This window comes from Anopheles maculipalpis, chromosome 3RL (assembly GCF_943734695.1).
Source record: "Anopheles maculipalpis chromosome 3RL, idAnoMacuDA_375_x, whole genome shotgun sequence".
Classification (NCBI taxonomy): domain Eukaryota; kingdom Metazoa; phylum Arthropoda; class Insecta; order Diptera; family Culicidae; genus Anopheles; species Anopheles maculipalpis.
In genome coordinates, this window is record NC_064872.1 from 18,396,127 (window position 1) to 18,422,787 (window position 26,661).

The 26,661-nt window shown below is 42.8% G+C and overlaps 2 protein-coding genes across 4 annotated transcripts; one reads left to right on the forward strand and one right to left on the reverse strand.

The window, feature by feature from the left end:
* Window positions 1–2,973: 2,973 nt before the first annotated feature.
* LOC126563911 (DENN domain-containing protein 1B-like) lies at window positions 2,974–20,537 on the forward strand. Of its 3 annotated transcripts, XM_050220701.1 has the most exons (10): window positions 2,974–3,231; window positions 4,378–4,539; window positions 11,186–11,510; window positions 11,582–12,014; window positions 12,096–12,244; window positions 12,322–12,462; window positions 13,530–13,562; window positions 13,730–14,356; window positions 15,923–16,873; window positions 19,743–20,537. In XM_050220701.1, the coding sequence occupies exons 1-10, from the start codon at window positions 3,215–3,217 to the stop codon at window positions 20,526–20,528; spliced, it is 3,624 nt and encodes a 1,207-aa protein (XP_050076658.1). In that variant the 5' UTR covers window positions 2,974–3,214; the 3' UTR covers window positions 20,529–20,537. The 3 variants fall into 3 exon arrangements, with proteins under 3 accessions (XP_050076658.1, XP_050076659.1, XP_050076661.1); XM_050220702.1 differs by lacking the exon at window positions 15,923–16,873; XM_050220704.1 differs by lacking the exons at window positions 13,530–13,562; window positions 15,923–16,873.
* Window positions 20,538–24,315: 3,778 nt separating this feature from the next.
* LOC126560450 (leucine-rich repeat neuronal protein 1-like) lies at window positions 24,316–26,178 on the reverse strand (the record flags this gene model as incomplete). The annotated part of the gene is made up of 5 exons (XM_050216408.1): window positions 24,316–24,774; window positions 24,845–24,933; window positions 25,002–25,559; window positions 25,650–25,786; window positions 25,871–26,178. Coding segments are annotated over 5 exons (1,551 nt in total), but the record flags the coding sequence as incomplete, so codon positions are not given.
* Window positions 26,179–26,661: the final 483 nt, after the last annotated feature.

Here is a 26,661-nt window from a genome sequence, read left to right on the forward strand (position 1 = left end):
ATCCGTACTAGCAAAAATCGTTAATTGAGCCCTTAAATCACTGTTCATATTCAAAAAAAGGCTTTTGACAGCTCCCATATACCTTTTATACCAAAACCTTCTACGGTTTATAAGGCATGGTAGAGCGTTGTGGCCTGTTTGGGCTCTAGAGAGGGTTTTTGCTAACATGGTAATGCCGATTTACTTTTTTCGTTTATTGAGGCTTTGAGTTTTCAAAAGCCCATTCGCTTCTTTATGCCGATTCTCTCGATTTGTGATTAGAGAATGTTTGTTTGAGGGTTTGATTGTTAACGAACGATAATCACCACTTATGTCTCGCATAGAATGAGCATCGTTTTCAACACCCGTGTGTGAGAGTACGTGCACCGTCTATCGATAATCACCCTCCAGACGCAGCAAACACACCGGATGCACACCGGAGTCGCGGCGTGTGAGTTCATTATTAAACTGGCGACAATTATGTATTAATGCGTTTCCAATCAACTTCAAACCCTACCGGAACTTGTGGCGCACTTTACCATTGCAACCTGAAACCTATCTCTACTGTGGCCACCCGACTTTGGTGAGGTAGCGACTACGAAAGCCACTCCGAAAATAGGGAAGGTGTTAGATAACAATCAACAACAATGTTGTTTCACTGGAAGTAGCGGACACGGATTCATAATGTTCCCGATTGGTTTCGCTGGCAACAGCACACCGGAAGAAAACGCTTAGGAACAGTGCGCATGCTATGCGTTGGATTAGGAGGGAAGGTTTCGATCGATTCACCGATCCGCAACGGTATCGGGTTGTGCGAATCGATAGTAATCAAATAATCACATAACGGGCTGTGAAATGCAGGTCAGCGCAACAATCGTGCCGATGCGGTACCGGTGCAATACATTCGTTACTTGAGGCCAGGTTCAATCCGACTGCAAACTGCACTGAACTAAACAGCAAGGCAGATTTTTTTTTTGCACATTCAATATGCAAATGCGTTCCAATGTCATTGTGCTCATGAATGTAACTGGACTGAAAGTAAAAATCAATCAATGAAATCGAATGCGTTTTGATTTGTTTGATGCGTAACGTTCAATACAACCGCTACTACTTTGACGTTCCGGCATTCGTCGAAGTTTAATTGAAAGGCACGGTTTTTTATCCTCAAATGTTTTAAATCAACAGATCCGTGGGATATGTGTCAGATGGAACAGAACTGATAGCTTCAGAAATAACTTATTTCAAGAGCATGGTGCGAGTTCTAAATTATTCAACAAACTGTATAGGATGCGATCTGATGACCGACGCGATTGAGGCGCCGATCATCAAACGGCAGGACAGGGTAAAATCAAAACAAGTAAACTATAATTAAATGGGCAAGGGAGCTAGTGTTAATGCCTAAGAAGAAGAGATATTGTTGTTAACTTTGTGCAAATAATATAAAATAACTTAAAACAATGCGATAATTTAAAACAAATTGTACCATGACCCTGTTACTGAAAAAGCCTCTGAAAGACCCTATGGACATTAGGGCCCAACCTTGACCTGGTCGGTGTATCAAGTCATTTTCTTTGACTCGGTAGCTAACACAAAGATCCGAGACAACTAATACAAGACATCTGGTAGTACGGAGAACTCTCAACGAAACCCCTATGAAGCTATGAAGCTACGAAGTTCCTAATGCGAGGCCCCTTTTACGAAACAAATGTAGCGGGCATTGCGAAAAAAGTGATGAATACAGTTCAATAACTCAAAATCTATTAAAGGTATCTAACCAACTAACCTTATGTTTAAAATCCACATTTTAAGCGTCCGAGTTGAAGTAAGAGAATTTTTTGCTATTTTTCAAGTGTTTCGCTAATTTCCACCGGTAGCACTTCTCCAAACCATTTGCTATTTCTTGTCGTCATCTCACACGTAGAGGGCGCTACTGACGGTAATGTATCGTTTGTATCAAGGGTTGGAAAACATATGATTTTGAATGATATTTATCAGAATTTTGGTATCCTAAACTGGAAAATTGATCAACCATTCTTCGAATTAAAAATTTATTTGGCAATTTATGCATGATAAGCTTTTATTTTCATATAGAGATGGTTTATTTGAGATAATTTTTAAAAACGACTATATATGTTTTACTGCGTTTCTCTCGATGCATATAAAATGCAATACAATTGCTGCAGGCTACGATGTCTTGTTTTGCTATTTTTTCTTTTTAAAAGTACTGATTAGTATTAACAGGATACTTTTGTTTCATATTGAATTTAAAATGCATTCCTGCGAGAGGCACATCGTTTTCAATTTTAAATCAATGAACTATGTTTAAACAACAAACCCTCATTTTACACGTCAAAACTCCTATTCCGATTATCCGGGAAATTGCTTCTATCGGTCACGGATAAGTGAGAGTCCGTTGTATTTGCAAGCGAATAAACAATTGAAGCACATCGATGTGTATCGTCTCCCGTTAAATTAAGTGCGTGTGCTTCCTTGTTGTGGTTGTGCTGGACGGTAGTGTTGTGCGTGCGCCCCTTTAAGCTACCCCAGCAACCAAAGCCATTCCATATCGTACACAATATGTGCGGAAGAAAAAGGCTATCCACGAAGCAATAGAGATTCGCCCTGTGTCCCCCGCACGTGTACAAGTGTAGCTGTGCGTGTGTGTGCGTGTTTGTGAATGTTGTGCAGGAGCTGCTGCACCAGCTCAAATCACCCAAGGGGTTGTAAGTGGAAGATGTAGAGCCAATAGAGAAGAAAAATAAATCGCATCACAAAGTATCGCCCACGGGTGTTTCCAGTGTGTTGTCTTACCGGAGAATCGCTGCTCCGCGAAAAAGTGCAGCTTGAAGTGCATTCACAGGGCGTGTATGCGTGCATGTGTGGTGTTCAGCTCTGTGTGTTTTGTGTTGTGAATGGTGTAGATTCTGTGCGCCGTACGTGTTTCCGTATGCTTCCGTATGCAACTGCCGTGTGTACCTGTGTTTTCTTGTGTGTAAAGGCAGCAATCATTGCAAGAGCTTCTCCAGATCGATCGGGTGAGGCTGTGGGTGCGTCTTGAAAAAGGCTGTAATCATCAGCTTGCGATTGTTTCACGATTGTACGTGTGCAAGTGACAGTGTAAGGCTGTGTGTGTGTGGATTCGGAGGCTAGTACATACGCTACTACTGTCCCAAGTGTAGTGTAAAGCTGTGTGCCCGCTGCCCCCTCATTTCCCGGGGAGGCCCTTCGGAGTGACATGAACTCCCGAATCAAGTAAGTACTTCAAGAAGGCCACCGTCGTAAGCACTTTGCTCATTGACCTGTCTCAAACTGTCCTAGCCGTAGTAAACCACAAGTGCACGGTAGGTGCGGGAGCAAGAAAGAGAAAGAGAGAGAGAGAGAATGCAACCAAGGGCCCAGTTTTTTGCTAGCTGTCCCTGCTCGTTTCATTGTGTGGGTCATTCATTCATCACGCGCAATGGTCACAAGGACAACGGGCGAGGTTAGGCCGTGCGATAGAATAGAAGAAAATCTAGGCCGATTCGGAAAGAGCAGCGAGCGAATGTAGAGAAGCCCCAGCATCAGCATCTTTCACAGCATCCAGCAGCAATTCGCATGATAAAGGAAGAAAAGGAGAGCATTATAGAAAAAGAGAGGACGCCCCCAAGGACGAAAATGTGAGATGAGATGAGCCCTACTCACACGCGGTAGTATGTGGTTGTGTGCATGCGGCTGTGTGCTACTACGACTACAGCTGCTGATTTATTTCCTTATTTTTGCTCTGTTCGCAAGACTTATCTCGGACCTAAACAACACCATTCCCTTAAAATCCTCTAACCAGAGTCTTAGTGCACACAACAGAGAGATAAAGAGCGAGAGAGAGAGAACCAATTTTCCTTCATTCGGATCGTTTTTCCTTACCCATCGCGTCTTGTTGGGAAAAGGCACATCTCACGTACAATCAAAAGGCCCGTTTTTCTCGCTGCCTCAATTGTTCGTCGTAGGCTTCCTTTTCCTCCCTTGTATGCTCTACATTTTCTGCTCAAGCAAGGAAAAATAAGGTGTGCCCTTTCGGGTTGGAAAATACAGGTTCGAGCGAGATCTCGATTTCCGGAGCCTGCCTCAACAAGCAGCAGAGACTCCCCGATGCGCGATTTCGATGGTTATTTGTGACAGGTTCAGTAGGGAGGCTAGAAGACCCTCAATTTGTGTCGTTTTTCTTATTCAGCCATGCTTCTTTCAGGCCTAAGTAGGCGTATCTAAAACGTCAATTTGTAGTTCTCCTTCAGAATTCCCCAATTCAATGAACTCACCCGAGTACGTGCGTGTCAGCTCCCCATTCCGACGGTTCTGTATCATAAAATTCCCGTTTTCTTATCGTGTTTTAACTCTTGCCTCTCTTTTTCTTTCTTCTTCTAGGGAGGATGTCAGCCGACTGTTTGAGTTCTGGTGCGAAATTGCCCCAGGTACGGCAGACGACTCCGCACCGGGCTACATCGTGGAAAGCTTCCCGGAGTCGTTCAAGGATGCGAAGGTTACCGCCGACATTCCTGCGTTTGCGTTTCCGTGTGCGTTTGAAAGGTGCGTCAAGAACCGTATCAAGAATTGTCTAACCACTTGCGATTGATTGATAACCTGGGGGAAAGGTGTGGACTCAAATGACACGATATGGGCCACAAAATGAGGGTGCTCAGGCGAGCAAGTCCAATCCAACGCACAAACACCAGACAGCCACTGTGTCAGGGCACAGTGTCAATAGCTGCTTAAAGAAGTCTCACACTCTGTGGACGTGCCTTCGATAGTAATGAAGAGGATTATTGTTCTCTATTTCCTCTTCCGATGGTGGAAAACTAAAAATTCGACAAGTGCGCGTTCCAAATTCAACAGTTTGCACAACCATTCATTCTTTCGGGGGCCTTCGTGCCGTTCGTGACGTACACAATTAGAATTCACTTATCAGTCGAATAGGCGGTAGGAAAAAAAGAGCAGCAGCGCGCCTCACCCGGGTGAAATTCCTCCAAACATCAGCCTGGGGCGGCTGCTTTGGCCCGAACGCTGACGATGATTTGACTTTTATCGCTTCGCTTTTCGACCGTGAATTGTTTTTTTTTTATGCTCTGCCTAACACCAACACGGGCGCCTAGCCTCACTCTACGGCGTGCTATTGTGTGGCGTGAAGGCACCTTCCACCATGACGGGGCGCACCGGGTCCGATGCCCCGACCGGACGGAAGGAAATCCGGACCGAAAATGCTTCCTAATGAGCGAATTTTAAACAGCCCCCAATAATAATGTTGCTAGGACTACGGGGGAGGCCTTGATGGAGGGCGTTTTTGTTATTGATTGAGTTGCGTGGAAGGAAAACAGGTGTTTAGGGGGAGGATTTTGTTAGTTATGAAAATTTATTTCTGATTTAAATCTTTACTACCACCGGTAGTGAGCCGTTGTTTGGCTCGATTTTGTTTACACATTTATGTTGGCTAGACTTGCTATGCGGCAGACTGCTCGTAGGACCTTTGACCTTGACGGTGAACTTTGCTAATTAGTACAAAAACTTTTCATGACCACTTGCCTGGTTATTATCCAAGCTGATAGATTTGATTGATATTCACGAGAAAAAACCAATGTCTAGATAGTGTGTGCTATCTTGCGGTTTTGCCAGATGATGGATGACTTTTGCACTATAAACCTTCAGTGCGAAGATCTTTTTCCTTTTTGCTATTACAATTCTAGTCGAAAGTGCTCTCATAGAATTAAAATAATAAAGGCTACAAATATAATAGAGCATAACGCAAGCTGCTCGAAGGTAATCTTCAAGGCACCAGAATGTCTTTCTTAAAGTCATCTTCAAGACAGAACTGAAGGCAATCATTTTCTTTATGAGCTGTTCCTTAGGAATTTTATTATTCCCCCTCATCAACAAATACAAGGTAGACACTTCTGTTAACATGAAGGGTGCATTTGGTGATTTGTATGGCGAGTGACTCATAGTTTCGCTCGGTGTCATGAACTCTGCCAACAAAAGCAACGTTGCCCGGCACTGTGCTTTATGTCAGCGGTTGGATTGTTGTGCTCTGGATTGGAAACGTTGCAAAATATATTTACCAAAATCAATGTACCGTAGACTTTGGGTTGGTTTTGACCGGTCCATCCGGGTTGATTTTGACCGGGCTATAAATGGCTGCAGAAAAATAAGAAATAAAATCCTGCAGACAAGCCTGACCTGAGCGTTAAGAGCGCTTGTATTGGACTCCTTGCAATTCTATTATGCAGCGTGCCACTGGTAGATTAACAATGCTAGAGTCTTATTTCCGAATTTAGCTATGAGTTGAGAATGCTCGGAAAACGTGCTGAAGGTATAAATGAATTATGAATGAATTCCTGAACAACGGTCGCATTCCGGAACGCCCGAATTTAGGAACTAACCATGACAAGCATGACTATAAATTTGCAGATGAAGTCAAGCGAAGAGTTCATGCATAACATTCAATATAAATTTACCAATTTCTTTTCTGCCATTCAATAAAAAAAACCCAGGAAAAATTTAAACAATAAAAAAGCCTTTAAATTCTTACTTTTCTAAATATAAGTTATCTTGCAAAGTAAATTTATCCCGTTCTGGTAATATTTTGTCGTATTTATTTACATTGAAATTGAAGATTCTTTAATGCCATTGGCTCCATCACGTCATTCGTCAGTAAGGAAGTTCTAACAGATTATTTAAGCTTTCCATGTATCGATGCGTATTCAATGATCTTGTATAATGAAGTCATTTTAATCCACCCATACCCGCCATCAACCCATCAAGAATCATTTCACGCATGATTTGTAGTCGCTTTTACGCAGGTGGCCAAGCTTCAATGAGTTATTGGCTGTCTAAACAACAGTAAATGGAAAGAGATGCGCGACTTTCATATAGAAATTGTCAAATAAAAGCACATGATTATGATAAAAATACTCTCATTGCCCGGGATGAAGGCAAAGAATAAGGAGGAAATGCCTTATCATTATGTTCATATAATTTAATCATCACAAGCGGTGTTGACTTTACGGCATTGCACCGTCATAATTCATTGTGATTAAATAAATAAATAAATAAATAAACAAACAAACAAACAAACAAATACATAAATCAGTTATCTACAAACTAGTTGATGTATTTAACCTTTTGTTAATTACATGACTTTTGCTAACGTATTCAAACAAACTTGTCATGCAAATGACATAACCGGCTCGTCCCCCTTTTAATACCTTTCATTGTCTCATAGTGCATGATAATGATGATATCGGAATTTAATCAAATTCCTATCCCTCGCTCCATTCCTCGTCAACCCTTCCGACGCGTGTAACGCTATTAAAGGGAGGAGAAAATCGTACACCCTTCGGTAACGTGAAGCCGACCCATTCCCACAACAGTCATCGTGGTATCATGCGACATGGACTGGAACATGGAGTGGGATTTTTTCAGCTTCAACTTAGTACCATTTAGGTTTGCCCGCTGTAACCGCGCACACCGCATTCATTATCGCTTGCAATTTCGTGTCCATCCAGCCGATCGTGCATTGTGACGAACGTGAGCACACACCGAACACCGCTGTCCATCGGCTTTGGCTTCAAGTGTGGCCTCTCGATTTGGCACGTATATTATGCAAAGCTGGGGTGACGAACGCTCGAATCTCCTCCGTTAGCGTTACGCCACATGCCGCGTGAGTCGTTGACTACTTTTGTGGGTGGACAAAGTTTCCCTTCGTCTGCCTCTTTATTACCGCGCGAGGGAGGAGTGCATGCCGGATATGTGTCGATTGTCGGTGAAGTCGTCGTATTTCGAAACGCCATCATCATCGTTATTCCGATACCTTCTAATATTGCGGGGATTGGCACCTTCACTAGAGGGATCGTCGGTTTTGCCGTTTTGTTTATGTTTGGTGTTTTTCTTTCCCATCGAAACTGTATTTACGATCGGAAACAGGGAGTTTCCGATGGTGTATGTGTGTGGCTTTGTCTCTTCTTTCAAATGCAACAGTTCGCCAGTAGGACCGAATGTTGATGAGACCGCCAGCGACGTTAACGTACCAAGCGCGGCACCATAATAGCAATGTATGTATATTTATCGAATTACATCCAAACGAGCTAACCGAGAGCTAACAAACAGTGACAAGATTAGCGGCTAAGCATTTATCGCCGAGTTGAAGGCCGGGCTGTGTATGTGTGTTGATGATGATGATTGGGAAAAACGATATGGGTCGTCGCGCGTTAGGAGATAGCCACCACCAGGGATGGAACATTTCACAAGCCGTACGCAAACCATGCCGAACAGCCGAGGGATTTTAGGCTTTTAGGGGAATAAAAACGCAGTCACACATCGTCCATTGGCTAATGATTGGCTTTCTGGGCAGTTCGGCATGGTTCTTGCTTCTGCCAATTATCATGTAATGGTCATAAATGTCTTCACTACCGCTGGAGGAGGTGGTCCCGTTCCAGTTCATCGAGCCCGATGCGCGCGAAGTTTCCGGCTCGGCTGCAACACGATACCCACATAATATGTGGGCCATTCCATGCTGAATCGATCGGTGTGTATAAGCTCGAAGCTCCGAAAGGAATGTCACATTCCGATGCCTGCGGGCATCCATCACAAGACAAGTCGGCAAGGCGGAACCTGATGCTGCGCTCGATGAGATACTCCTGTGCAGATGAATGAGACACGGACGCAGATCAGATGGATGGAGGTAGATCTTGTTGCTGCTTGTGGCTTCGTATGAATTGGAGCACCGTTTCCGGTTTGCTGGACATTGCCTTCATGACAACGCAAGCCGACCATCTATATGTGTGTGTGTGTGTTGTGCTTTTGTGGTCCTCTATATTAATGTCAGTACCAGCATCAATTACGGTGCACTTCCGATGATGAAGAAACATCATCGCTCGCCGTCTTGGCGGTGGATTTGTGGCAGATCGACCGGACTAGTTATTAGTTGTCGCCTTGTGGAAGATGGAATTCATCGCTCATCATTACGCCGCGATGACCGTCTTTTCCGTCCGCCTGATTATTGTAGTGTGACGTACGAACGATCGGCGCGATGCATTTTATGTCCGGCGACGACACTCTAGCGTCGGAATTTTACTGCTGCTCATCTGTATCTCGTGAGGGACGGAACTTATCTTACGGCAATTGGAATCACCTTCTGTGTGGCGTTTCGGAGGGAAGAACTAGCTTTAGCTCTGCAGGTGGAAGACAAAGAAGTGACCGTTGCTGCTTCTAGACAAATTGGTTAGCAGCGGAAATATGGTGCTTTCGACCTTTAGCAGCGTGGTTACGGATCCATTCACCCTTCAGTTCATTCCACCACAGTCTGGGCACGATAGTGAGAACGGTGTTCGGGGCCAAACAGCACATAACCTGACGTGCTCTCGATACCGGGAACCTGCTTGTAGGCTGACCGGGTGACTCATCCGGGCCGTAGGCAGCATGCGCGGCATACGTACTGGGTTTTTTTCGATAGTAGAGATTGGTCATGCAACACCGGTTCACGCCATCATGACAATGGGTTTGAAGTTATTTTTTGATGGTTTTTTTTCTGTTTATATTTGTGGTGTATTTTAAATAGACGTTCGACACTTTATAGCTGTTGTGTTGGGAGCTAAGATTGGAAGCAAACATTATCTAACTGCAATGATCATTGCTGGGGATTTTTAAAGTCTGGACGAGAGTCGTTTTTTGTTTGGAGATATTGCAAATCTCTCGAGACATTGCTTCCTTGCTTTAGCTAGTGGCGAGTTTATCGTTTAGTTGATCCTCCGGAACGAAACTTGGGTTGTTTCGTTTGGAACGGTAGTGTGGCTAATATTTAATCAATTAATTACTCATCAACGGCAACTCTCGTGGCGCACCTCTAGCCTCAAACAGTAGCAGTAGTTAACCACGCGAAGAGGAGCTAGGGGCCACGGTCATTGCAACAAGTGGTTTATAATTTACGTAACCCAAACCCACCCCGTTCGGACTGACTGAAACTCACTGACCAGTTACGCGCTAACTTCGGCGAATTAATGAATTTTGTTCGCAGCAATACGACGACTGCCTACTACAAGACAGGCGGACAGTAATCTGTTGCTTTCTGTCGTCATCGTATGACCACCATGTTGTGCTTTTGTTTGCGGCTTGCGTGCTACAGAACAGGAAATGACGCCTTCCGAGGGAAGTTCCGGTGATGATTTATCTGTGTCCAGAAAAAAAGTAGCCAAAATAGAAGCACCTTCCTAATGAAATGCTCAAATTGTGTTGTGTCATGTAGTTTTAATAATGAAATTTTCAAGAGGCAAGCAAAGTTTAGTTCGCAAAAACAGAACCTAAAAACGGTCGATTGCGTGAGTCATTGCACTATTATTCTCTAGCGACTTTACTTCGCAGACACAGATACTGCGAGCCACTTGTGGCCGACGACGAAACTCAGCGTGTGGTTGCAAGCGTTGAACAAACAGAGAGTTATCATGCCACATGGGTTTGGCCTTCTTATCTCATTTCATACTTCATTCCCTTTAAAGGTCGTTTACTACCTTTCTACGTTACCCCGGTCAATCAATCATGGCCGGTAAGTGGAAGACTTAATTTCATTGAAGAAGAACTTTGAAGGGCAGTGCTTTATCGTGCGTTTTTAGATGGACTTTAGGCAGGCGTGTGTGCATTCCAAAGTTCCCTTTAATCGAGTAAAGAGTGATGGAATTTACATGAAGTATTTTATTTATTTTGGACCCTCCCTAACATAGTTTCACTAGGACCTGTTATGGGGATGCTATACCTTAAAGCGTGCACTAACTCAGGTCAATGAAAGAGACGAATGTGTTCAAATGACTTAAAGTCTCTTTAAGCTAAAAACATTCAAAAATCCCTGCTCTAATGATTGGTGACTAGAAAAATAGATTGCATACATCAAGGCGATCCGACGACCAAGGCGATATTTGGGCCGGTCTTCGCCGGTCCCCAAAGTTGAAAACTGCCCACCCGTCAACATGGTATCAATAATCCATTAGATGACCGGCATAAGCTCAGGTCGTTAAACCGGGAAGATGGAGCAATCCAGGCTATTTTGAATATCAGCGAACTATTTTAATTTTACATATTTATCCTGAATATATTTTCTAAGAAGATCATGTTAAAATTTCTTTAAAATTATAATGAAATTGGATACAATTATACGTAATTTTAACAGTTTAAAATTTGTCTTCTATGTCCCCAGCCGCACTATCCAAGTCCACTCGTTTGTGCTGACCAACATCGATTCCAAATGGCGGTTCGGGTTCTGTCGGCACGATCCAAAATCACCCACAGCGATGGTGATTATCACGTACCTTCCGTGGCACGATACGTTCATGCGCTTCCTGAACGTGTTGGCCGATATACGGAAGAACCGACCGAACGAGTTTGCCTCGTTTTTGGCCGAATCATACAACAAAGGTGTACCGGAGCCGGGAGCCTGTCTCAAGCTACACTACGACCGCGCCTCCCAAACGTTCCTGTTCCAAAGACCTCAACAGTTCCAGCTTCCCAGTATTCCGGAGAATGTAAGAATAGTTTTTTTGCTTCGTGCACTCGGTGCGACCTCTAACATGCAACTTCTGTTCCTTCTTTTTAGCACAATCTCAACCAATACTACAACTTTGTGGAACCAAAATTCATGATAGGAATATTTGCCGCTATGCTGGCAGAGCGGCGCATCATATTTGTTTCGCGTCGCCTAGACATCCTCTCGTCGTGCGTGCAGGCGGCCAACGCCTTCCTCTATCCGATGGTATGGCAGCACATCTTTATACCGGTGCTGCCGATGCAGATGAAAGACATACTCGCTGCACCGATGCCGTTCCTTATCGGCGTACCGGAGGCGGTGTACGAGACGCTGCGACGGGAGGAGATTGGTGACGTCGTTATACTGAACTGTGATAAACGAACGCTGGAAACACCGTTCGACGATGTGAAAAGTATGCCCCAGGAATTGGTTAGCTCGCTCAAGAAGCAGCTCTCTAATCAGGCCGATCATCGGGGCGATCGGGTTTCAAAGATATTTCTAGGTACGGCGTATGGGTGCGGCCGGTTTTTTTTTTTTTTTGAATTTATTTTAAACGTTTGTTTCTTTTCTATTGCGGTTGCAGGTATTCTAGTGCAATTAATCGGTGGATATCGGGACGCGGTAAAGTTTAACGATAAAATTACCTTCGATCCGGAAACGTTCATCGAGTCACGGCCGTCGCATTTACGACCGTTTTTGGACAAAATGCTTGATTTGCAAATTTTCCAACAGGTTGGTGTAATCTTAGCGAAATAATATCGCTACGTCCGTTTATTCAATAATTTCTTTCTCTCCATATTTCCTACCAGTTCATCGAAGAACGTTTGGATATGTTAAACACTGGTCAGGGATTTTCGGACGAGTTCGAGGTGGAGTACTTTCGGTACGCGGAAAAGTCAGGCCGCAAGACGAAACAGTACAAGGACCTGCTGAAAAACTTCAAGGATAAGGTAGTGTCGTTGGTTCGATAGTGGCCACCTTTTTCATTCCGTTCTTTGTTTTTTTTTTGCTTCCCATTCTGTTATGCACCATCCCTGTATGTGGTTTCATTCGATTACCGGCACCTTTCGGTTGTTTGTTATTAGTTTTATTACCTTTTGCTTTAGTTTGAATCCTTTTGATGGTAGATTTAATAGTGGACTAGAGAAAGAAAGATTCATCTACACAGGTGAATGATATTTGATTGTGATGATTTCAATTGTACTTAACATTCCGAGTTGTGATGAATGCATACCAATACTACACCCTTGATTAAGTTATTTTTTACAAACATTATGCTTAGACAATTTGATACTATGCTAGGGCAATATTTTGCGTTTTCTGTCGATACCGAAACGGGATAGTATATCATAAAACCAGTTATTATAGCACCCCGCTCAAGATTTCTCAATAAAGAATTGCTAGTGATCAATTCGTACATTTATGAGTTTGTTTTCAATTCTTCGCTAGAATGTTGTTTGTTGCCCTTCCGTTAATTTTTTTTATAATCATTTCTCTTCAAGTAATATCATCGTTTTTGGCTCTCTTTCGCTTTAAAAAAAATCATACATAAATTATTAAGCTCACCATTCTGCATCTTTTTCATGTATTTCTACCGCATCATCTCGCTACTCCATGCCGAAACTGCTTACACTGTTTCTACTTCATCCATTCCACCAAATCGAAAAATCATTCCACGTTCTGGACCGGTTGTGCTTTTCACTACCTGACGCTTCCTTCACTCCATCCTCACTCACGGTGGATGTGTGTGCCTCATTCATGATATCGTGCTCCATCATCTCAACACGTGGATACTCAAACGTTTGTCCTTACTCATGTGGTACCCGATCTGCTTCCGGTGTGTACTTTCGCTGGGGTGTTGGCGTGTGGCGTGATCTCTCACACTGTGTGTCCCGCCGCTTTTTTTGGGAAAATCGTCTTCGCTGCGCTGTTTTTTGCTTGGCATCTGGCTGTGCGCGCGGGAATGTGTTCCACTGACGGGTACAAATGCTGCCTGCCGTTGCTGTTGCTTCCCTAGACTAATCCGGCAGTACGTTCGGCGGTCAAATCGGTGAGTGGGGGTTTCTATGTTGTAAATTTTTTTTGTGATTGAGCAGTTTATTTAAAAAACAAACACGTTACTGGCATGTTGTTAATGTTTTGTACAATGTGTTCGGCTACGGTTCGAATAAGAACATTCAAGTTAACACAAAACTAATGCTGGATTTTTCGTTTTAGGTCAAGGAGGGTGGTAAAGGTGTGAAGACCGCTTACAAAGGCTTACGGTCCAAGTTTCGCGAAACGACCCCACCGAAAACCAAGCTCGACAGTAGCAGTAGTTTGCATCTGCACCATCAGTACGACGTTGGCGGCCATCATCAGTCAGCGCCCAACTCGCCCGTTTTTAACAAGCGGCCACAAACGATCGCCCTAGCGGACGATGTGTACCACACGCACAACCCGCATCAAATGCTTACACCCTCGTCAACCTCGCTACACAACTCACCACATATCCTGCTGGGCAGCCATCATCATCAACACCATATGCATCAGTCACTTCCGCAAAGCAATGGTGTTGTTGGGAGTGGCAGCGCCGGCAATAGTAGCAGTGCCGGGTATCATAGCGCCTCGGCAGCGATGACACGTAGCGGTAGTAGTGCTGCTGGCAGCACAAGCCACATGAACAACAATCACAGCTATGCGAACAGCAGTAACAACAATAACCACATGACCAGTAGCAGTGCGAGCGACATACGCAGCCCTACGCTAAGCCCCACCAGCTCGAACTCTTCGTCCGAGATGAACCTGTGGCAGGAGATGCAGCACCATCTGACGTTGTTTAAATCGCCCGCCGTTAATCGGAATGTAAGTAGGCATGAACGGATTCTCCTCCTAGCTGGAGAGCATCAATATTTTCTTATTCCGTAGCATAAGTGCGGCTCAGTAACTACTCTTTCCCGCTCTGCGTCTTTTTCGTCCTGTCAAACATCTGTAGAATGTTTGGCGTGAAATGTGCTGCAATGAATGAAATTTAAAGTTTATAGTTTAGTAAACTATTTAATTCTTTTGATTTTGTTAAGGTCACTGTTGGGTGGCCTTTATAATTTGCGTCCAGTGAAGCACAAAAATTAATTTGTGACTCCTGCGCGGAGAACAGAAGCTACGCCGTAATTTAGTAATCATATTTTAGATAGTGATTGAATTCATTTTTTTATTGTTTGATTTAAAATTTTCATGCCAGATTTTTATTATTTTCGTACCTTATAAAATGCATCTGTTTTTGTTGCACTATTAACGAAGCCTAAGCAAATGATAAATCTGCATCCTTATCTTGTGAGCATCACCACAATTACAATACGTATTGTATTTGGGTCGCCAATATCGTGTGCGTGAGTGATGTGTATGCGTGTGTTTGTTTTTTTTTTTTGATACTTTTTGTCACTAACAACTGGAACGTCGTTTTTTTGTTTTGTTTGCTGCATCATGCTGCAACGAGTGGAAGTAGTATTGACGAGTGCAGTAGAGTTTGTTTTGCTGATACAATATTGACAATTTATATTTATATTACTATTAGTTGTGAAACAGCATCGGCTGATGCTGTGCTGTGGGTACTATGTCGATTTAAAAAATAGTGTTGCATATATTCAGGAGTTGAGCACTAAGTGGCCTTGATATTGCCTAAGTTGGCAGATTTAGTCAATAAAGAATCTGACGGCTTTCTAGACCAATTGCAAGTTGTTTTATCGATTGAAATAGCTTATCTAAACTGACAAAATGTGTGTTCCAGTCGGAAAATGTTGTGCATCTTAAATCCTGCATTGTTTAAGCTATTCTAATGCTTGTTATATGAGATATTAAACCCTTTAACGATGGGAATAATCCATTTTTATATCAGTATAATGATTTGATTCTTCGAAAGTGACTTTAAGCAATATTTATAGTGAGTTTAACTCTTCTCTGAATCAAATGTCATCCCCCTTGATGGATGTAGCGGATTGTGTGTGATGCTCATGTATCGTTTCCAAATTACTCTCTGTCGGTGCATTCTACTTTGGTACTGTTTCAGATGGGTGATCCATCTCATTTCGGTTTTGGGGTTTTGTGGTTCATACAAAATCTATTATCAGTTAACAAACAAACAAAAAAAAAAGGGACTCATATAAAATAGCAATCCTTTTCATCGTTCATCTTAGCTGTGAATATCAAATGCCATCACTCTGTTCTCTATCTTTCTTGTGCCGATATCTTGCACGCCATTCACTCATTCTGATACTGACACTCTCGACATATACATGCATATTCACACACTCACCTTCCTTCCGTGCGTGTGGGTTTTGTTTCTGTATGTGTGCGTTTGTGTTTGCGTGATGTTTCATCGTTCCTTTCCTGTCCATGCTGGGGCCAACCATTCTGCATTTGCCTCCCTTGCAGCTCAAACCAACAAACAGTGCGGAAGGCGGAAACTCCGGCAGTCGGCCATCGTCCCGGGCGGGAGCACCGGTCAGTCCACCGGGTGGAAGTGGTAATGCACTACCTCGTATACAAGAGTCTGTAGCAGTCGGGTCGCAACCTCTGCTAAGCCTCGATCTCGACTATTCGCGACAAACTACCGGGCGACCATGCAATAGCTGCAATAACAATGGCAGCGGCGACTACCACGATGACGATCAGTCAAACTTTGATCTCTCGCCAGACGCACCGTGTCCACCGATACCGCCCAGGCGGTTCCAATCGGCGGCCGACGCACTGGCTGCCATTCAAATTTCTCCCCCACCCATGTCACCTCCGTCGTCTTCCTCGTCGAACTCATCGCCCTATCGTACCTACAACAACTTCATACCTCCCGTACCAAAGACGAAGCCACCGATCGCTGTTCCCTCCGGTACGTCTTCCCCCTCGATCATCGACCAATCACCTCCCTTACCATCCCCTCCGCCTCCACCGCCTTTGAAGGCTCAGGGCGATTCCTCCGTCCGGCGCAACGACATCCTCCAGTTCGATGACGAGGAGGAACAGCTGATCACTCTTACCACTACAACGGCGACGGTCGGTGAAAATATCGCGGGTATCGTGGGTATCGCGACCACAACCACCACCAGCATGTCGATGACGTTCGGGCAGCCGGTGGTGGTCCGCAAGCAAGAGCTCTCTCCCACGTCCAACAATAGCACAATGCACAACAGTAGCAATCACATCCTGCCGCCATTGCTGACGTCCCAAACGCAACATCAGAAGCATCAGCCGATCGTACAAAGTGCAGCAACAGCCGGCAAAACGCCACCCCTGCAGCATGCCTATACCTTGCCTCATCCACCGAAAGCGCAAGCGCCCCAGCCACCGCAACGGCCACCGCTTGCTCCGAAGCCCACCTTCCGCAAAGAGGTAATGAAACATGCCCTTTACCACACCTTCCACTGCTTTCTGCTGCTCTATTGCGCGTTTCTACTCTTTACGGTGCCCTCCTGATCAGTGTGTTTCAAAAACTTTTCTTACCTTTCCGTCATTAAATCGATTTATTTGTTGTTTTTTTTTTTCAATCATTCGATTTCTTTCAAATGTATTCTATTCGGCGAATCGATTTCGAGAAAAATATATATTCCATTTATCTTATCGGCTTGTAATATTTGTTTTATGAAACTTTTGTCCCTTTCTCCTCTTCGCAATTCTCTTCTTTCCCCTTTTATTTTTATTCGCTGTACGTGTTACTGCTCGAAACTGCTTAATCCGCGTTAATCCTTGAACGTTCCATCTCGTTTTTTTTGCCTGTACACCCATTGAATACGCTCGTGACGATGTTGCCTTCTTTGAATCTCACCAACAATGCCTATCTAACACACACCAAATTTCCATCACACAATGGCACGCGTGTCCTGTAATGCTCGTGGAATCGTAGTTGCTGGTTAAGATCGAGCGTAAGCTAAGCATGCAAACGGTGGCGAAGCAGGATGCTTAAGATGAGCTGCAGAACGTGTCCTCATCCCGCCCTGAGGGTCCTCTTAGAACCATCTAGCCCCGTGTGAACGATACAAACATGATGATAGATGTACAATTCGGTCAAGAAGGAATTGTGCAAACAGCGATAATTTCTACTGACGATGTGTTAGTTGATGTTGTTATCACGATTTCACCGCCTTTCGATCAACCCAACCTTAAACCCGTACCGTCGGCAGCGATGCAGAGTACCCAGTTAACAATTTCCACAACTTTAATCACTATAGTAAGACCTGTTTGTATTTTCTCCTTACTATTTCTTGTCCATTTTGTGATGAGTGTTACGTTATGTGGGCTTTTGTTTATGAAATTCATCATACATCTCTGTACCTTTTTTTGTGGGACCAAGCAGCAGGACACAACCTGCTCTGGTGTTTTTTGTGTGCGTGTGTGTTATGTTACCATTGTGTTTTTCATCATCGATCAATGTTGATCACGATCGCTGTTTTGTGTGGCACAACTTTGTTTCAAATCATCTGCTTTCTCATCTCCATCGCTATCCTTGCAATATTGTGTTATTCACTGCCATTAGTTGCACAAGAGGGTCGCCAAACATCATCTTCATCGTTGGTTGGTCATTATCATCGTCATCGTCTGTACTTTTTACTCTGCTTAGTGTTTTTCTTTCCCTTCTCTATCGCTATGGAACGAGGCTCTACTTACTATCGGTGTTTGCTTACAATCATTGTCATTTACCGGGAGTAGTACACGGCAGATCTACGAGTAAAATCAATACAAAGTAGCGTTGGAGATAGATTTAGATCGTAGTTTTTTTTTCCTATATTTTTGATCAAATTCCTGTCATTTTGCTCAGGACTTTTAGAGGAAGTTCAGAAAAGAAAATGTGACAAAAAAAAAAATTAAAAAAAAACAGATTTCTTATCCAAAAATAGACATTCAGGGGGTTGAAAATATAATACTAATGTTTGAATCATTTCTGGACTAGACATAGCCGGTTGGCTAGTTAGAAAAGATTTTGAGTTATTTGATTTCTTTCGTCTTTTATTTCTGGATTTTCAGGATAAATTGAAACATTTTATGAAGAGTAGTAATCTGTTGCTTTTTCGTTTCTTTTCTAATTAAATAATCATCTTTCCTTCTTTTTTGTGATAAAAATTAAATCATTCTCTTCAGGAATGCCTGAAAACGTTCTCCTTGATTATCTTTCTAGCTGGAAAAAAAAATCGATTTTTACTTGTCCTTCATGCATCAATGCATGCATCAAATTTCAAATAAATATTTGCGATGAAGTAAAACTGCAAGATCCTAAGTTGGGGGAAAATGTGTAAAATTTAATAACTAAAACCACGTAAAAATCATAGAAACAGTGTTAGAGTTTCCATCCGGAGCGTTACCTCGTAGTAAGGTGGCTCTCCAACTCTCCAACTACGTGGTATTAGCAAATCTAATAAGTCATTAGATGGCCGGCGTGACCTAGTAGGATGTTTAGTTAAAAAGAAGAATAAGAAGAGTTTATGAGGTGTGATGGCTAGTTTATTGTTTGAGTTGATCTGTAAGATTGTACTACTCCCTTAATATCTTCCGTTCTCAATTTCTCTCCCTCAATCTTTCGTCATTATTCAAGTGTGATGTGTAAAACCAAATCAGAACAGTGTCTTAATCTCCTTATTGAACATTATTATTAGACTTTTAGGGAGGTACCAGTTGGTTAAGATTTTTGTTGGTGTTGAAAATCAACAATTGTTATTAACATTACTCTCTCTTATATTTTTTGTATGCTTTACGAAAAGAATTGATTTGCGAATGCTTGGTAGATTTATTTGATGGTAGCGAGTTGTTTGTTTTTTTTTATTGCATTTTTTTAGTAAGATTTTTTTGTTGGTAATGTTTGAATTGGACACGCTTCTAATGCTCAAAGATTTGCAGCACGAGTTTTAATTTTTATCGCTTTTACTTTCGTTTGCAAAATATATTGGATTGTATTGGACGTGAGTCATCTATTTAGATTGGATTAAACTTTTGTACGTAAATATAACAAGTCGATCAAGTCGTGATCCTTAAGCTGTTACAATCTGTTGTAATGTTTGTGGTGTTTGGCTTTTGGTCTGTAGATCGGTTTTTTATGCTACCGAGCAAGTTCGTTTCGCTTCCGTGCAGGTTAAATGGTCGATTTCCTCCATTAAAGGATACTGCCCTTGTGCACAGACAGAAAAAAAACCACCTCACCCGTAAATTCCCGTGCGGGGCCGCTACGCTGCTGCTCCCTGTTCTCACAAATCCTACCGCCTATATTTCGCAGTCTCAAAACGGTGATACACCCGATTTCCCTGCGTCTACGTCCGGGGCCGGAAGGGCAACCCCGCTGGTAAACGATGAATCCCTCGATCTAATCACACTGGACACTACCAACTCGAGCTTCGAGCTGGAGGACTTTGATCCGCTCAATGACCGGGCCAAACCAATCGGTACGGGTGGCACGGCCAGCACCACGCATGTGACTCCCAGCTCAGCACTAACACCACCACCCAGCTATTCGAGTGGCAGCTTGGCAAAAGCGTCCGGCGTAACGATGCCCACGGCATCCTTTCCCTCGACCAGCCTGAGCGTTAATAATCCGGTCTATCCTTACTTTACACCGCTTTACCAACAAAACGTCGCGTCTTCGCACCCTCATCCACAACACCAACATCACAACCAACATCGATCACCGGTAGGCACGGGAAGCGATGGACAATCACAGCGTCCGTTCAGTAGCGGCGGTGAACGCACCAACACGTCCACTGGTGCTGGTACTGGTGCCAGTCCACGGGCAAGTAATGTCTCGGATGATTTCGAACTGTTGCGAAACTATGGTTTAGATAAATTCTCACTGCTGGACGGTGGTAGCACAAAGCCTACGTCACTGCACATTAACGGGAGCACTGGTAAAGCCGAGCAACAGCAACATACGACCAATATTCTTCATAATGCGCAGGTTCCGAATGGCCGTCAGATGGGCTGCAATGGTAGCAAGTACCACTCATCGATGGACGGGAGCAACGGTCAGCCGAAGTCAACATTTAGCAACTGGACAACGTTCGATTGATCATGGCCAGCGTTTAGCGAGCTTCTTGCGTCAGCTGCCTAGGAAGCTTTTGATAGTCGTAAGGAGGATAGTTGCATGGCACGCACAAGAAGAAAGATGGGAAATCTCGCAAAGATTTTTTGTAAAGAGGGTGAAGATAAATAATTCCTAACAGGTGGGTAGATAAGTAGTAGACCTGATGTTTAGATTGCGGCACAAAATTTTGGCCAACCTCTAAAAATACACATGTATGAATTTGATAGCTGTCAGTTGATTAAACGATGAGTTATTTTGTGGTATATATCTCTGTTAATACCAAAGAATGACTTGATAAGCCTTCTCCGGACTCGCAGCCGATGCAAAAAGCAGCGAGCGACGCAGCCGATGCAAAAAGCTGTGGTCCCCCGAAAGAGGTTGTTTCTCCAGAAAATGTTAAAAAAGTCCATAGCATTGTTTTGGATAACCGTCAACAACATTTATAGCAGAGATAACAGAAGCTCTGGCGATATCTAAGTGACTTGTGTATCATATGATTCATAACCATTTGGACATGCGAAAGCTTTGCGCAAAATGAGTGCCAAGTGAGTTCACAATCGATCATAAACAACCGGTGATTTGAAGTTTTTAAACTACAATAAAGCCGAATATTTGTGTCCATGTGTGAGTATGGACGAAACAGCAGGAAACAAACAATCCCCCCAATGCAATACTCCTGGATTGGGTCCCGGAAACCAGGTCTGATGATGAAGCAATCGCTTAAACAGAGGCCTATTTTAAGGCTAACAACAAATTATATTTCAAAAATGGTATCGAAAAGATAGATAGGATCTTATACTTATAGGATCGCTATAAGTGCTCCTTCACTCTCGAAAGTTGAGCAAGTAAATTGAATTTGTTTAAAAAATCTTTTACCCCCTTTAGGAGTAAGACTTATCTACCCTCCTGTTACTCCGCAACAGCAACAGTAAATCAAACTAAAGGCGCAGTCAGACGCATACATTAATCCGGTTGCATCAATGCGTAGGCCATATTAAGCGTTTAATCCGTTATCATACAGCGAACAACTAGAGCCAATACTGTTTTTGTGTGTTTTATTTGTAAAAGAAAAAGCGGAAAACCAGTAACCAGTCTTTTCCGTTCTGTTCGTGTTATTTAATGTGTTTCTTATTTTGCCTTTGTTTTGTATAGTGTCATATAGCGAAGAACGGTAGAGTTTGGTAGGTTTCATCGGTTCGGGAAAAGAAGGATAGTGTTTGTATTTTAAGTACTGTAGCAATGATATTTCGTTCGGGAGGTTTCCGAAGATAACGAAACACTAGTTTTACCGTAGTTAACGGTAAGCATAATCGTAAAACGATTTAAAATAGAGCCAGATTAGCGACAACCGGTCAACAGCAAAAGTCTACTTTGCATAGTTTGAAAATACATGGGCACAGATTGTAACCATATGCACAAAAATAAAGGTTCTGTGTTGCGACTAGAGCAAGGAATAAAGAAGATATATGAAACAGTTGGAAAGTAAAGTTTATCGCATTAGCGCGGCTACTAGCTAGGGGGCAGGTAGTGCAGAAGCATTTTAAAATAGTTGGATCCGTTTGCCAGAGGGAAGGATAGTTGTTTAACTGGAATAGCATACACCAAATGCGACGCGACACCGTAACCATTCACTCGGTCGAGAGAGCGTGGAGTCATAGACATCATTTATACGGGGCAATTGAAATGCGCCGAGTGGAGAAATGTTCAACGATATATAGCTATTTCGGACATGAGTTCAGTAGAAAGTGATCATCAATATACGCATTATTGCTTAATACGATACTTTTAACGCATCTTTAACTATCATATTAAGCGAGGGGAGACAAACAAAAACAATATCATACAATCGTACTACGATAGATAAACCAAATATTCAAATACAAACACATCCGTTCGGCATTCGGCGCATCGAATGCATTAGGAGGTGATAACGTTTAAGATATTTAGTCAAAATATAACAAGCGGGAGATTTATTAACTTTTTTACAACATCACAAATCACCGACGCTGCTCAAATAGCCGATACTGAGGGTAGGGGAGATATTAGGGTTGTTTTGTTCGCGTTCTCTTCCTTTTTGTAACATGATGCATCTCAATACAGCGCAAGGTTTGCTCTCTTTCTCTGTATCACTGCAAACAATTTCATACATGAAGCAGTTGGCAATAAAACAGCGTTAAAAACCATGCGTAACGACCAAATACGAAAGAGCGAGATGTTGTGTCCCGAAAGCGGTGGCGGAGTGTTTTTACATTACGGTAACTCCTATCACACACACACGCATCACATATGATAGATTTTTTTTTGTTAGTTAGGAAATGTAACAAAACAACTTTAGAACAATACGTCTATGCTGGCTACATAAGAAGCGCGAATTTTCGAACCTATAATTGGAATAATACAGTCATGATTTGTGAAGCTGGTGCATCCCTATTATACGGGGACTTACTCGTTTTACCACAATATATCAATTATTGGACAAGTGCAGTGCGATCTATCTTTAGTGTCAGAATGGTACATACATACAGGAACAGTATCGAATAGAATCAATCTTGTGAGCAAAACAGGGCGCATGTATGTGAAGTAATAAATTAAAACGCATTTTAAAAAATCTACCAAAAAAACAGAATGTTTGGCAAAAAAAAAAACGGATGAGAATAACAGATTAAAACAAAATGATTAGAAATTAGAAGCAAATAGCAAGATCAAGATCATCATACTCAAAAAGGCTAAATTTTAAACATTTAAATCCTCACCAGTCCCAGTTTGCTTGCTGTTGTCCCAGAAAACGGGTGGGCGATTGTAAAAGTTGGAAAAAGGTATAACTTCGTTGTGCGTTTGCTGCTTCATATAGTTATGTTTTGCATAAGCGCGTATCGCTTCAAATATTCTATGCTGATATCGAATAGATTTGTTTTTAAAAGCATGTGTTGGAACCAAACCATTCCAACCCCGGATCACCGGGAGCTTCACTGAGGATGAAGGAAGGAGCTTTCCGCATCGGACAGTATGTTGGTGTAGGAACGTGTTCGGAAAGGTGTGAAATGGGAGAGCAAATTACCTTTGATTGGGCGTGTACGGTTCCAAAGTTTGGTGAGTGGTAGAGCATAGAGATGGTAGAACAGACAGAATATATATATTGGAAAAACGGATGTTGAATGTCAAATAAAAGACGAAACATATTATATACAATGTTCGAATGGTGTAAGCAAAGTAGTGTTCGCCATATCACGCAAATACGCGAGAACGTGCGTGAAGCAATTTCAGGAATTCATCTGAGTTCCTAAGGATCTTAGGAAAACAAATTTCTTTATATTTTCCCCATTTTTATCAATAACATTTACAAGACGAGTTCAACCGAGCATGCCCGGGATAAGACAAAAAATACAGGGAGGAAATGCCCTGTTAACCTAGTTTATATACGCAGTCATTACAGGCGGTGTTGACAATGCGGCGCAATCCATCATACTTAAAATATAAAAATAAAATACTTACATGTACTTATATTTTATTTATTTTAAGTATGACGTCTTGCGCCGTACTGGCGTACTTATAGATAAAGTTTAAAAAAACCATTATCTAAAAAAAAATCTCAATAACACTACATATTACAGTTTTATCATTTTCGCATTTGTTTCCGCTGCATGCACCGGCCGTTACATAAAGTTTCATAATTTTCGTACAACTATTCTTTTAATTACGTACATCTAAAGCGAGTTTTAATGTCATGTTAATGCTTTTATCTAAGCGTTTAGGTAAAAAACAGCTGAAACATTCATCCAAAGTACAGCGGTCTCACTCTGTGCCGGGGCTGTTCAAGCTTCAGATAAGCTAAGTACAGACTCATTAGGATAATGCCCACTATTAAGCAGACCAGTATCATTTTTTGTGCCCGCACAACCTGCATCTGACGATGATCCCGCATCGATTGAACGACTAATTCCATACCAGGTAGATCCATTTCGCGATACTTTCGACACAGCAAATTATCGTGTACGGTTAGATGGACGACCAGATAGTCTTTGTACATCGGCGGTTGTGCGCAGCGTAGCTCGGGGAATAGTTTATGCAGCTCTCGGTGGGAATGCATCACCGGAATCACTTTATCGACCAGCCATTGCATCGAGCAGTTGCAGTTGATTGGATTACCTTGTAGATCGACACCGTGCTCGATTAGGTTCCAGCTGATCATATCTTCTGGTACCTGCTGTAGCGCATTGTAGCTAAGGTCGAGCTGTGAAAAGATGGAGATTTCGGTATGAGATGACTTGATACAATCGAACATTGAAAGTGTCTTGACTTACTCTTTCCAATTGCTTCAGACTGGTGAATGTGTGCGACTCAATTGTAACCAGCCGCGGACAGAAGGAAATTTCAAGCTCATGTAGATGCTCTACGGAAAGCATGAGTGCTCAATTTGAAAAAGTTTGGAAAAGAAAGGATCACCTACAACACACCTACCTACGCCTTCAAACGCACTCTTATCGATGGACCGCAAATTTGGCATCCGGTTGAAGGAAACTTTCCTTAAGGATCCCATTTGGTTGCTAAATTTTGGAACTTCTTCAAAGTAGTTGCTCGATAAGTCCAGCTCTTCCAGCAGCGGGAAACAATCGTTACAAAAGCTTGCCAATCTGTTACTAGAAAGATCAAGCTTTCGTACGTCTGGTGCCTCCTTAGTTGAGTCGATCTGATTGAAACCAAGGGAAAGATCCTCTAATGTGTCCGGCAGGGAATCGAAAGGCCACGCAGTAAGTTCGTTGTGATGAAGTAACAATCGGCGAAGCATTTTTGGCAGTATGATTGGTTTATCTCCCTTTTTAATAGAGTTGTAGGATAAGTCGAGCGATTCCAGTGCCTCCAGCTTGGAAAGTTCAGTACGGACGGACTCGATGCTGTTGTACGATAGGTTTAAATGCGTCAACTGAGACAACGTAAACGTTTTCAAGCCCTTGATATCGTGAATCAAGTTGTTCGATAAATCGAGATGTTGCAATTTATTGGGATGGTAGACAAAATCTGAAATGAGATGTGAATATAGATATAGGCGAGACTTCTCATACTAGTCTGCAAGTCAAGGCCATTCCGTCAATGTGTCATGGCGCCTACCGTGTACGGTCGTCATCATGTTTCCTCGTAAAGAAAGCGTCATCAAACTTTTGAAGCTTGCGAAAGCTTCCAGCTCCACTGTAGTTATTAGGTTGTAATCAAGATTTAAGACGGTAACGCTTTCGTGGCCCTGTGCGCTGTGAAGAATGCAGTGTTCAGCAGTTATTTGTATCGCTTAGGGCGTTTATGGGAAGACTGCCCCAAACGTTTAGATCACTCACATATCAACATGGGGGATTTCGAGTCCATTAAATATAACCTCAAACGTACGATGCTCTTCCACCAAACTGTCCAGTTCGGCCCAGTTCCAGCTGTTAAATTCGAATGCACTATTAGGCTGCTGATTAAATATTCTCCACATAGTGTTGTTGAATCGTAACGACAGCAGGGAATCATCTGTCCCACGCTCCGTACACTGCATATACTGACAAACTTTCGCGCTAGTTAAAGGTTCGCTCAACACGTGCACTAGCGATGCAACTAAGCTTAACAACTGTCCAATACGACGCGCCCGGATGAATCCCATTGTTTTGGATCAACTCACACTGTTAGCACTGAAATCACTTTAAAACTGCATACCAACTCCTATAAGGATGAACTCAACGTGCGAGCAAAAGTTCAATCAAGCATCAATGCTGACTTCGGAGCAACTGGTCGGTACTACCATTACCCCGTAAGCTGTTATCATATCAACGTGTGATAACGATAAGGCACAATGTTCTATAATAAAAAAAGAGGGGGGACTATATTTTCCACCTCGAGCCGCTTCATCGGCCAATCTATCGCCGAAGGTCAGTGAAGCATAATGTTGTTTCTTAACCACGCGTCGTGTAACGTTCGCGCCCGAAGTGAGCGGCGTGTGCCGCAGGCGAAACGATTGCGGACAATGGGGAAGCGTTCAGACGCGCTTAGTCCGCGCTTAGAGCCACTGAATACTGACCTTTTTTGTGGTGTGTTTGAAGTAGTGGCGCTTGGCTGTTTGGTTGGTTGCAGCTGGCATTAGTTATTCAAA

Excerpts from the sequence above, each read along its gene's own strand:
- LOC126563911 (XM_050220701.1), top strand. Across the intron at positions 12,245-12,321 it reads ATTTGCAAATTTTCCAACAG|TTCATCGAAGAACGTTTGGA; the intron begins GTTGGTGTAATC and ends ATTTCCTACCAG. Across the intron at positions 12,463-13,529 it reads TGAAAAACTTCAAGGATAAG|ACTAATCCGGCAGTACGTTC; the intron begins GTAGTGTCGTTG and ends TTGCTTCCCTAG.